Here is a 12,579-nt window from a genome sequence, read left to right as displayed (position 1 = left end):
CAGTGGGTTGCCATGGCAACCCCCCCGTTCTGGCCACCCCTGGATGTCGAGGGGATCGTGGGAAGAAGATGGAGGTCGGTACCTGCAGGAGAAGATGCCTGGAGACCCCGATCGTTGCTGGAGACTGCTGGATCCTGGGTCAGGTAGGGAAACTACTGTGGGGGAAGGGGGAATTGAAAGTGAAAGTAAAGTGATCTTTACTGTGGCAACCACTAGGAAGACCAAACTGCAACTCCCAGCATGCCCAGACAGCCAAAGGCTGTCTGGGCATGCTGGGAGTTGTAGTTTTGCAACATCTGGAGGGTCACAGTTTGGAGAGCACTGTTACAGTGGTGCCCAAACGGCAGCCCTCCAGATGTTGCCAAACTACAACTCTCAGCATGCCTAGACTGCCCAGGCATGCTGGGAGTTGTAGTTCTTTAACATCTGTCCCTTCAGATTGAGCAATTTTCATGTAATTTTTGAAAATTGCTGCTTTACTTTGAAGCCCTCTAATATTTTCAAAAAGCAAAAATATGTCCATTTTATGATGCCAACATAAAGTGGACATATTGTATTTGTGAATAAAAATAAAATTTATTGGGAATATCCATTTTCCTTACAAGCAGAGAGCTTCAAAGTTAGAAAAATGCTAAATTTTCAAAATTTTCATGAAATTTGGGTATTTTTCACCAAAAAAGGATGCAAGTAACACCGAAAATTTACCACCAAAATAAAGTAGAATACGTCACAAAAAAACAATCTCAGAATCAGAATGATAAGTAAAAGCATCACAGAGTTATTAATGTTTAACGTGACAGTGGTCAGATGTTCAAAAAACGCTCTGGTCCGAAGGTGTAAAATGGCCTGGTCCTTAAGGGGTTAAGAAATGGCTTTCTTCTTGCCACTCTTCCATAAAGGGCAGATTTGTGCAGTATACGACTGATTGTTGTCCTATGGACAGAGTCTCCCCCCTCAGCTGTAGATCAGTTCATCCAGAGTGATCATGGGCCTCTTGGCTGCATCTCTGATCAGTCTTCTCCTTGTATGAGCTGAAAGTTTTAGAGGGACGGCCCGGTCTTCGTAGATTTGCAGTGGTCTGGTACTACTTCCATTTCAATATTATCGCTTGCACAGTGCTCTTTGGAATGTTTAAAGCTTGGGAAATCTTTTTGCATCCAAATCCGGCTTTAAACGGCTCTTCAACAGTATCTCGGACCTGCCTGGTGTGCTCCTTGTTCTTCATGATGCTCTCTCTGCGCTTTAAACGGACCTCTGAGACTATCACAGTGCAGGTGATTTATACGGAGACTTGATTACACACAGGTGGATTTTATTTATCATCATTAGTCATTTAGGTCAACATTGGATCATTCAGAGATCCTCACTGAACTTCTGGAGAGAGTTTGCTGCACTGAAATTAAAGGGGCTGAATAATTTTGCACGCCCAATTTTTCAGTTTTTTATTTGTTAAAAAAGTTTGAAATATCCCAAAAATTTCATTCCACTTCATGACTGTGTCCCACTTGTTGTTGATTCTCCACAAAAATTACAGTTTTATATCTTTATGTTTGAAGCCTGAAATGTGGCAAAAGGTCAAAAAGTTCAAGGGGGCCGAATACTATACTATACTATGCACTGTACATACAGTGATCCTTCAACTTACAATGGCTCCAACATACAATAGTTTCAACACACAATGATCTTTTCAGGACCATTGTAACTTGAAACCAGACTCAACATTCAATGTACAGACAGTCCAGATCTGTGAAACTTGTCAATGGCAGGAAGAACTGACCAATCAGAATGGACAGACTGGTGTCTGGTAGCGCCCTCTACAGTACAGGGAGGTATTACATGTTCTGTACTCTTTACCTGTATTACTGAAGTGTATGCACTGACTGGTATCTGGTAGCGCCCCCTACAGTACAGAGAGGTATTAGATGTTCTATACTCTTTACCTGTATTACTTAAGCGTATACACTAACTGGTGTCTGGTAGCGCCTCCTACAGTACAGGGAGGTATTACATGTCCTGTACTCTTTACCTGTATTACTGAAGTGTATGCACTGACTGGTGTCTGGTAGCGCCCCCTACAGTACAGGGAGGTATTACATGTTCTGTACTCTTTACCTGTATTACTGAAGTGTATGCACTGACTGGTGTCTGGTAGTGCCCCCTACAGTACAAAGAGGTATTACATGTTCTGTACTCTTTACCTGTGCCAGGGTTATATGCTCCTTTGGACACCAGGTGAAGGCGGCTCAATGTTACTTTTTCAGGACATTGCATGTACTGTACAGGACCCTGAAGAAGCTCCTGTTATCTACATAGACCAGTGTTTCCCAACGAGAGTGCCTCCAGCTGTTGCAAAACTACAACTCCCAGCATGCCCGGACAGCCAAAGGCTGTCCGGGCATGCTGGGAGCTGTAGTTTTGCAACAGCTGGAGGCACCCTGGTTGGGAAACACTGAAATAGACAGTGATTACTGCTACCATCAGCTCTTTCTTACTTTTATATGTAAGGACTTGCTTTATCTATATTAGTTATCTACTTATTTTTCTTTAATTCTCACTTTTTCTTGTTTTTGGATGACATTTTGGTGGCTTCAGAACCAATTACCAGGTTTCCATAGAGTTATGGTCTCAACATACAATGGTTTCAACATACAATGGTCGTCCGGGAACTGATTAATATTGTAACGTGAGGGACTACTGTATTATAATACAGATACATATGTAAAAACTACTGGATGGCAGGCTGAGACACCCACCACCGTCTCCATGTTAGATTGCTGCGGCCAGTACCAGGGGTCAAAATCTCAGATTATGTATGCACTGTCGACCATTCTTTACACCTGTTAAAGGGGTATTCTGGATAAACAAATATGGTTTTTAAATCAACTGTAAACATAAAGTTATACAGATTTGTAAATGACTTCTATTATCAGTTCCTGTATGTCCTGTAGGAAGTTATGTTTTATTGTCCCTACCCAGAGTGTGACTATAGTTCGGCTCTGGACAGGGACATCTTAGTGGTCAGTAAGCAGGGCTCTGAAGGTCTATCAATCAGGGTCTTGGAGGTAAGGGGGAGCAAGGAGGTGTGCCAGGCTATGGCACTGGACCAGCTCAGCTCTACCTCCTTGACACTTGGTTGAGTAGATAAAGTGATTTTATAGTTTCTGTAACCACACTCAGCTCCAGGAAAGGTAAAGTTTGCTTTTATACTTTAAAGGGGTACTCCGGTGAAAAGCTTTTTTCTTTTAAATCAACTGGTGGCAGAAAGTTAAACATATTTGTAAATTACTTCTATTAAAAAATCTTAATCCTTCCAGTACTTATTAGCTGCTGAATGCTACAGAGGAAACTCCTTTATTTTTGGAACACTGATGACATCACGAGCACAGTGCTCTCTGCTGACATCTCTGTCCATTTTAGCAACCATGCATAGCAGGTGTATGCTAAGGGCACCATGGTGGCTGAGTGGTTAGCACTGCTGCCTCGCAGTGCTGGGGACTTGGGTTCAAATCCCACTAAGGACAATAAATAAAGCGTTGTTATTATTATTATAATAACGTCAGCAGAGAGCACTGTGCTCGTGATGTCATCAGAGAACATTCCAAAAAGAAAAGAATTTCCTCTGTAGTATTCAGCAGCTAATAAGTACAGGAAGGATTAAGATTTTTTAATAGAAGTAATTTACAAATATGTTTAACTTTCTGCCACCAGTTGATTTAAAAGAAAAAAGGTTTTCACCGGAGTACCCCTTTAACAACTATCCAAACTTGTCTGCAACTCTTAGCAGCAAATAGATGGAGCACCCACCCCAGGAGCACCCACATTGGGGAAGGGTTTGCATTACCCCCACCATTTTTACAGGCTAGTTCCTGAATGTTGGGAAGTGATGTGTGGGCGGATCCCGAATGACTGACATAAAAAAACTCCTGTAATAAGAAAGGTGTGTGAAAACGAAACATCAACATCAAGTCTGAGACTTACTTCATCCCAAGGCATTTACTGTAGAATGTTAGTGATTTATGGGGATCTTTAATCCGGAGCATGGTCTGCTGCAAGATAAAGTCCTAAAATGGGAAGAAAAAAATACATATGGATTTAATGGGTTGTAAATCTGGGGACTCCAAACTAATAGTATAGAGCAGTGGTCTCCAACCTGCGGACCTCCAGATGTTGCAAAACTACAACTCCCAGCATGCCCGGACAGCCGTTGGCTGTCCGGGCATGCTGGGCGTTGTAGTTTTGCAACATCTGGAGGTCCGCAGGTTGGAGACCACTGATATAGAGCGAGATTTATGGATGCTAAAGGCTCATATGGGAGCAGAAGGGACAGAGGCAGGGATGCTGGGTATTCTGGTTCCCGCCTCCATTGCGCATAAGACGACATTTACATCACCATGTATCTCCGGAACTGCGGCGCTTATACATCATTTTATCCTGTTCACTCGCACTTTAACCCTGTGTATTTGGTTTAGTGTGAGTGAACCGGCTGACAGTTTTCCTTTAATCCTTATCCCACAAAACAGCTCTAGGGTCTAAGCCACTATGTATGTTACTTTTCTGCTATCCAATGCTCGTTGTCAAAGCAAATTTGTCTCTAGTAACAGCTAGACCAGGACAGAACACAAGAAGTGGAGGTGGGGGATTATTATGTGCTCTCTGCAGGAGATCTTGGGCTGTGTACATGTAATCTTTGAAATAGTCTGCCTTTAAAAGATAATCCACACTGTTCCTGAAAGGTAAATCAAGGCTTCCCTCTCGTCTCTCACCACCCATAAAACTCAGGACAGCTTCCCCTTGAGTACATAATAGTGTACCTACTGCTGTATGTCCACAGAGCTGCGGTATCATCTCTTCCTACCTTTAGCCTCTCAGCAACAGCAATAGTATCAGCTCAGTGATTAGTGTAACCCCTTCCTTGTTCTGATACTGCTGCTGTTTCTTTCCTTTCTGCTCATAAAACACCCTGCAAACCCATTGCATCAACCCGTTCACCCCCCACATACAATCTGTAGTAGCATACTGCACAACTCAAGCCCAGCACAGTGTCAACCTGCTCAGTGCACTTTCACAAGCACTATGTCATGGCATAGCAGGAAGGACTGAGTGTTGTGCTGCGATTGGATAGAGAAGTATGAGAAAGGAAGTGCCTGAGTTTACTACTTGCAGACATCTTAGCCCTTGTCCTGCCCCCTGAAATGGAGAGGATGAGAAATAGCTGAGCGCGATGGAGGGGGTACATTGTCACCACTCTATGGGGGATAATCCAGTGTTTCTCAACCAGTGTGCAAAACTACAACTCCCAGTTTGCCCAGACAGCCAAAAGCCACAGCTAAATGCACATTTGTTGGGAAACACTGGGTTAATCTCCCAAAATTAAGCAGGTTTTTCAAAATCTTTTGAAACTAAAGATACACTTTAAATTCTCAGCTGGTGATGTGCGACATTGTTAGTAGGATACTATATGTGTAACACTGTGTACTGTACTCAGGTCAGGTGATGTTGGGAAATATTCTTCATCAATTCTGAAAAGTTGTCCACAAAGCTGTGATTCCCCCCCCCTGGACTGTTGTAACCTGAGACACAGAGTAATAGACTGTGGGACAACATTGCTGTGTACTGCTGTCACGGGGTGTGTTCTGCTGTCACAGGGTGTGTATAATAATAACTATATAATACATGCATCTGATGTATAACAGTATCTCTAAAATAAATGCAGGGTTGGACCTGTGCGGCCCGTGGGAATATACCATCACTGCAGTGTCCTGATTTTGGTGAATGTATAGGAATATATAATATTTTTTCAACCTAGTTTCATGACAGACATTTCTATAATATACATTGTCCTCCATACATATTATTCTATGTGTTCTCAGGAATGTCTGATATCTGTAGTACAGAAGATGCAGGATGGGTGTAAAAAAAATGAAATAGAAATAAATTGTATTATCATAATTAGTGAAATGCAACGTACGGCTTCCTAACAATTGTGGGACTACAGCTCACAGCATGCGATGCTGCAAGTTATTATTAATTATAATAAAACATAGTAAGGTATGCAGTGTGTGTATGTTGTGTGTATGCTGTGTATATGCAGTGTGTGTATGTTGTGTGTATGCTGTGTATATGCAGTGTGTGTATGTTGTGTGTATGCTGTGTATATGCAGTGTGTGTATGTTGTGTGTATTCTGTGTATATGCTGTGTGTGTATGTTTATATGCAGTGTGTGTATGTTGTGTGTATGCTGTGTATATGCAGTGTGTGTATGTTGTGTGTATTCTGTGTAAATGCAGTGTGTGTATGTTTATATGCAGTGTGTGTATGTTGTGTGTATGCTGTGTATATGCAGTGTGTGTATGTTGTGTGTATTCTGTGTATATGCAGTGTGTGTATGTTTATATGCAGTGTGTGTATGTTGTGTGTATGCTGTGAGGGTATGCTGTGTGTGTATGTTTATATGCAGTGTGTGTATGTTGTGTGTATGCTGTGAGGGTATGCTGTGTGTGTATGTTTATATGCAGTGTGTGTATGTTGTGTGTATTCTGTGTATATGCTGTGTGTGTATGTTTATATGCAGTGTGTGTATGTTGTGTGTATTCTGTGTATATGCAGTGTGTGAATGTTTATATGCAGTGTGTGTATGTTGTGTGTATTCTGTGTATATGCAGTGTGTGAATGTTTATATGCAGTGTGTGTATGTTGTGTGTATGCTGTGTATATGCAGTGTGTGTATGTTGTTTATATGCAGTGTGTGTATGTTGTGTGTATGCTGTGTATATGCAGTGTGTGTATGTTTATATGCAGTGTGTGTATGTTGTGTGTATGCTGTGTATATGCAGTGTGTGTATGTTGTTTATATGCAGTGTGTGTATGTTGTGTGTATGCTGTGTATATGCAGTGTGTGTATGTTTATATGCAGTGTGTGTATGTTGTGTGTATGCTGTGTATATGCAGTGTGTGTATGTTGTTTATATGCAGTGTGTGTATGTTGTGTGTATTCTGTGTATATGCAGTGTGTGTATGTTTATATGCAGTGTGTGTATGTTGTGTGTATGCTGTGTATATGCAGTGTGTGTATGTTGTTTATATGTAGTGTGTGTATGTTGTGTGTATTCTGTGTATATGCAGTGTGTGTATGTTGTGTATATGCAGTGTGTGTATGTTGTGTGTATTCTGTGTATATGCAGTGTGTGTATGTTTATATGCAGTGTGTGTATGTTGTGTGTATTCTGTGTATATGCAGTGTGTGTATGTTTATATGCAGTGTGTGTATGTTGTGTGTATGCTGTGTATATGCAGTGTGTGTATGTTGTTTATATGCAGTGTGTGTATGTTGTGTGTATGCTGTGAGGGTATGCTGTGTGTGCTCTTTGTATGCGTATGAAGTGTTTGTTATGGTTATATGTGTGTATGCAATGTGTGTGCTCTTTATGTGTGTGTATGATGTGTAAGCTGTGGGGCTATGTTGTGTGTATCATGTATGTTGTGTGTATGCTGTGTGTATGCAGTGTGTGCTCTTTGTGTGTATTATGTATATGTTGTGTGTATGCAGTGTGTGCTCTTTGTGTGTATTATGTATATGTTGTGTGAAAGCAGTGTGTGCTCTTTGTGTGTATTATGTATATGTTGTGTGTATGCAGTGTGTGCTCTTTGTGTGTGTATTTTGTGTATGTTGTGTAAATGCAGTGTGTGCTCTTTGTGTGTGTATTAAGTGTATGCTGTGTGTATGGAGTGTGTGCTCTTTGTGTGTGTATTATGTATATGTTGTGTGTATGCAGTGTGTGCTCTTTGTGTGTGTATTAAGTGTATGCTGTGTGTATGCAGTGTGTGCTCTTTGTGTGTGTATTATGTATATGTTGTGTGTATGCAGTGTGTGCTCTTTGTGTGTGTATTATGTGTATGTTGTATGTATGCAGTGTGTGCTCTTTGTGTGTGTATTATGTGTATGTTGTGTGTATGCAGTGTGTGCTCTTTGTGTGTGTATTAAGTGTATGCTGTGTGTATGCTGTGTGTGCTCTTTGTGTGTGTATTATGTATATCTTGTATGTATGCAGTGTGTGCTCTTTGTGTGTGTATTATGTGTATGTTGTGTGTATGCAGGTGTGTGTATTAAGTGTATGCTGTGTGTGCTCTTTGTGTGTGTATTATGTATATGTTGTATGTATGCAGTGTGTGCTCTTTGTATCATGTGTATGTTGTGTGTATGCAGTGTGTGCTCTTTGTGTGTGTATTATGTATATGTTGTATGTATGCAGTGTGTGCTCTTTGTGTGTGTATTATGTGTATGTTGTGTGTATGCAGTGTGTGCTCTTTGTGTGTGTGTTATGTGTATGTTGTGTATATGCTGTGTGTATGCAGTGTGTTCTCTTTGTGTGTGTATTATGTGTATGTTGTGGGTATATGCTGTGTGTACGCAGTGTGCGCCCTTTGTGTGTATCATGTGTATGTCATGTGTATGCTGTGTATGTTGTGTGTATCCAGTGTGCTCTTTGTGTGTGTATTAAGTGTATGCTGTGTGTATGCAGTGTGTGCTCTTTGTGTGTGTATTATGCATATGTTGTATGTATGCAGTGTGTGCTCTTGGTATCATGTGTACGTTGTGTGTATGCAGTGTGTGCTCTTTGTGTGTGTATTATGTGTATGTTGTGTGTATGCAGTGTGTGCTCTTTATGTGTGTATGATGTGTAAGCTGTGGGGCTATGCTGTGTCTATCATGTGTATGTTGTGTGTATGCCGTGTGTGCTCTTTGTGTGTGTATTATGTGTATGTTGTGTATATGCTTTGTGTATGCTGTGTGTATGCAGTGTGTGCCCTTTGTGTGTGTGTTATGTGTATGTTGTGTATATGCTGTGTGTATGCAGTGTGTGCTCTTTGTGTGTGTATTATGTGTATGTTGTGTATATGCTGTGTGTATGCAGTGTGTGCCCATTGTGTGTATCATGTGTATATCGTGTGTATGGTGTGTATATGCCGTACCTGTGTTTCTGGATCAGCCTCATTCACCTCCGGTGTCCCCTCCATGTCTATCCCCAGCACTGATGACAGGTAAGTGTAGGCACAGCCTGCCGCCCGTGACACGCCCGTCCTGGGTTAGGTGCACACAGCAGTTCTGGTCACGCCCGCTCCTGACGACCGGTCTTGTCACTCACCTAGTGATTCATTTCTATGGACAGAAATAGAAGAGTCTGTAATTAAATGTTATTATTTTATTGATGACCAGATATACCATGGAGACCGCTGCTATAGAGCACAAGAGAAATGGAGGAATTATTTATTATAGTGCTTATACAGCACCAACATATTCCACAGCACAACACACAGAATGTCACCGTACATACCTGTCCCTGAGGAGGCTGACCATCTAATTCCTCTCTCACACATACACTAAGCCCAACGTCAATCCAATGGACCTATAAGGTGTTTGGAGTGTGGGATGAAACCGGAGAACCCAGAGGAAACACAGAAGAACATGGGGAGAACACATGGGGGAACATGGGGAGAAAATGGGGGACAACACAGGGAGAACATGGGAAGAACACAGGGAGAACATGGGGAGAACAGGGGGAGAACACAGGGAGAACATGGAGAGAACACAGGGAAAACATGGTGAGAACATGGAGAAAACACATGGGGGAACATGGGGAGAACATGGAGAAAACACATGGGGAGAAAACGGGGGACAACACAGGGAGAACATGGAGAGAACACATGGGGGAACATGGGGAGAAAATGGGGGACAACACAGGGAGAACATGGGGAGAACACAGGGAAAACATGGTGAGAACATGGAGAAAACACATGGGGGAACATGGGGAGAATACAGGGGACAACACAGGGAGAACACAGGGAAAAATGGGGGAGAACACGGGGAGAACACGGGAGAACATGGGGAGAATGTGGGGGAGATCATGGGGAGAACACAGGGGAGAACATGGGGAGAACATGGAGAAAACACATGGGGGAACATGAGGAGAAAACAGGGGACAACACAGGGAAAACATGGGGAGAACATGGAGAAAACAAATGGGGGAACATGAGGAGAAAATGGGGGACAACACAGGGAGAACACGGGGAGAAGATGGAGAACATGGAGAGAACACATGGAGAAAATGAGGGACAACACGGGGAGAACATGGAGAAAACACGGGAAGAAAACTGGGAAGAACATGGAGAGAACATGGGGAGAACATGAGAGGACACAGATAGAACATGGGGACAACACAGGGAGAACATGGGGAGAACACAGATAAAACATGGGGACAACACAGGGAGAACATGGGGAGAACACATGGGGGAACATGGGGAGAAAACGGGGGACAACACAGGGAGAACATGGGAAGAACACAGGGAGAACATGGGGAGAACACAGGGAAAACATGGTGAGAACATGGAGAAAACACATGGGGGAACATGGGGAGAATACGGGGACAACACAGGGAGAACACAGGGAAAAATGGGGGACAACACGGGGAGAACACGGGAGAACATGGGGAGAATGTGGGGGAGATCATGGGGACAACACAGGGGAGAACATGGGGAGAACATGGAGAAAACACATGGGGGAACATGAGGAGAAAACAGGGGACAACACAGGGAAAACATGGGGAGAACATGGAGAAAACAAATGGGGGAACATGAGGAGAAAATGGGGGACAACACAGGGAGAACACGGGGAGAAGGTGGGGAGAACATGGAGAGAACACATGGAGAAAATGAGGGACAACACGGGGAGAACATGGAGAAAACACGGGAAGAAAACTGGGAAGAACATGGAGAGAACATGGGGAGAACATGAGAGGACACAGATAGAACATGGGGACAACACAGGGAGAACATGAGAGGACACAGATAGAACATGGGGACAACACAGGGAGAACATGGGGAGAACACAGATAAAACATGGGGACAACACAGGGAGAACATGGGGAGAACACAGAGAGAACATGGGGACAACACAGGGAGAACATGGGGAGAACACAGAGAGAACATGGGGACAACACAGGGAGAACATGGGGAGAACACAGAGAGAACATGGGGACAACACAGGGAGAACATGGGGAGAACACAGAGAGAACATGGGGACAACACAGGGAGTACATGGGGAGAACACAGGGAGAACATGGGGACAACACAGGGAGAACATGGGGAGAACACAGAGAGAACATGGGGACAACACAGGGAGTACATGGGGAGAACACAGAGAGAACATGGGGACAACACAGGGAGTACATGGGGAGAACACAGAGAGAACATGGGGACAACACAGGGAGTACATGGGGAGAACACAGGGAGAACGCGGGAAGAACATGGGGCAACACAGGGAGAACACGGGGAGAACATGGAGAGAACAAGGGGAGAACACAGGGAGAACACAGGGAGAACATGGGGAAAACACAGGGAGAGCATGGGGAGAACACAGGGGGAACATGGGGAGAACATGGGAAGAACATGGAGAGAAAATGTGGAGAACATGGAGAGAAAATGTGGAGAACATGGAGAAAACATGGGGAGAACATGGGTAGAACACGGGGAGAACACAGGGAGAACATGGGGAGAACACAGGGGGAACATGGAGAGAACATGGGGGAAACATGGGGAGAACATTGAGAAAACACATGGGGGAACATGGGGAGAACATGGAGAAAACACATGGGGGGACATGGGGAGAAAACGGGGGACAACACAGGGAGAACATGGAGAGAACACATGGGGGAACATGGGGAGAAAATGGGGGACAACACAGGGAGAACATGGAGAGAACATATGGGGAGAAAACGTGGGACAACACGGAGAACATGGGGAGAACACAGAAAAAACAACTGGGTGAAAATGGGTAGAAAATGGGGGACAACACAGGGAGAACATGGAGAAAACAAATGGGGGAACATGGGGAGAAAACGGGGAACAACACAGAGAGAACATGGGGAGAACACAAGGAGAATACGGGGAGAACATGGAGTGAACACAGGGAGAAAATGGGGGACAATACAGGGATATCATGGAGAAAACACGGGGTGAACATAGGGAGAACACAGGGAAGAACATGGAGAGAACATGGGGAAAACACGGAGGAGAACATAGGGAGAACACTGGAAGAACATGGAGAGAACACAGGGAAAACATGGGGAGGACACGGGGAAAACACGGGGAGAACGCAGGGAGAACACAGGGAGAACGCGGGGAGAACACAGGAAGAACGCGGGGAGAAGACAGGAAGAACATAGGGAGAACACAGGGAAAACAGGGAGAAAATGGGGACAACACAGGGAGAACACGGGGATAACATGGAGAGAATACAGGGAGAACATGGGGAGAACATGGGGGAAACATGGGGAGAACATGGGGAGAACATGGGAAGAACATGGGGAGAACATGGGGAGAACATGGAGAGAAAATGTGGAGAACATGGAGAGAAAATGTGGAGAACATGAAGATAACATGGGGAGAGCACAGGGAGAACACGGGAAGAACATGGGGAGAACACAGGGGGAACATGGAGAGAACACAGGGGGAACATGGAGAGAACATGGGGAGAACATGGGGAGAACACAGGGAGAACACGGGAAGAACACAGGGAGAACATGG

General features: G+C 43.9%; 1 protein-coding gene across 4 annotated transcripts in view; it reads right to left on the bottom strand.

Annotated features, from left to right (window-relative positions):
- LOC130363199 (lactoylglutathione lyase-like) overlaps positions 1 to 12,579 on the bottom strand; it is a 42,312-nt gene that overhangs the window by 23,970 nt on the left and 5,763 nt on the right. For all 4 annotated transcript variants that reach the window (XM_056568664.1, XM_056568662.1, XM_056568663.1 and 1 more), the window contains exons 2-3: positions 8,971 to 9,157; positions 3,979 to 4,061 (exon numbers count right to left, since the gene is read on the bottom strand). In XM_056568664.1, coding sequence (XP_056424639.1) covers positions 3,979 to 4,061; positions 8,971 to 9,015 — 128 coding nt within the window. In that variant the 5' untranslated portion in view covers positions 9,016 to 9,157. The remainder of the gene's footprint in view (positions 1 to 3,978; positions 4,062 to 8,970; positions 9,158 to 12,579) is intronic.

This window comes from Hyla sarda, chromosome 3 (genome assembly GCF_029499605.1).
Source record: "Hyla sarda isolate aHylSar1 chromosome 3, aHylSar1.hap1, whole genome shotgun sequence".
In the NCBI taxonomy this organism is placed as follows: Eukaryota; Metazoa; Chordata; class Amphibia; order Anura; family Hylidae; genus Hyla; species Hyla sarda.
This window is presented reverse-complemented; position numbering and strand designations above follow the sequence as displayed.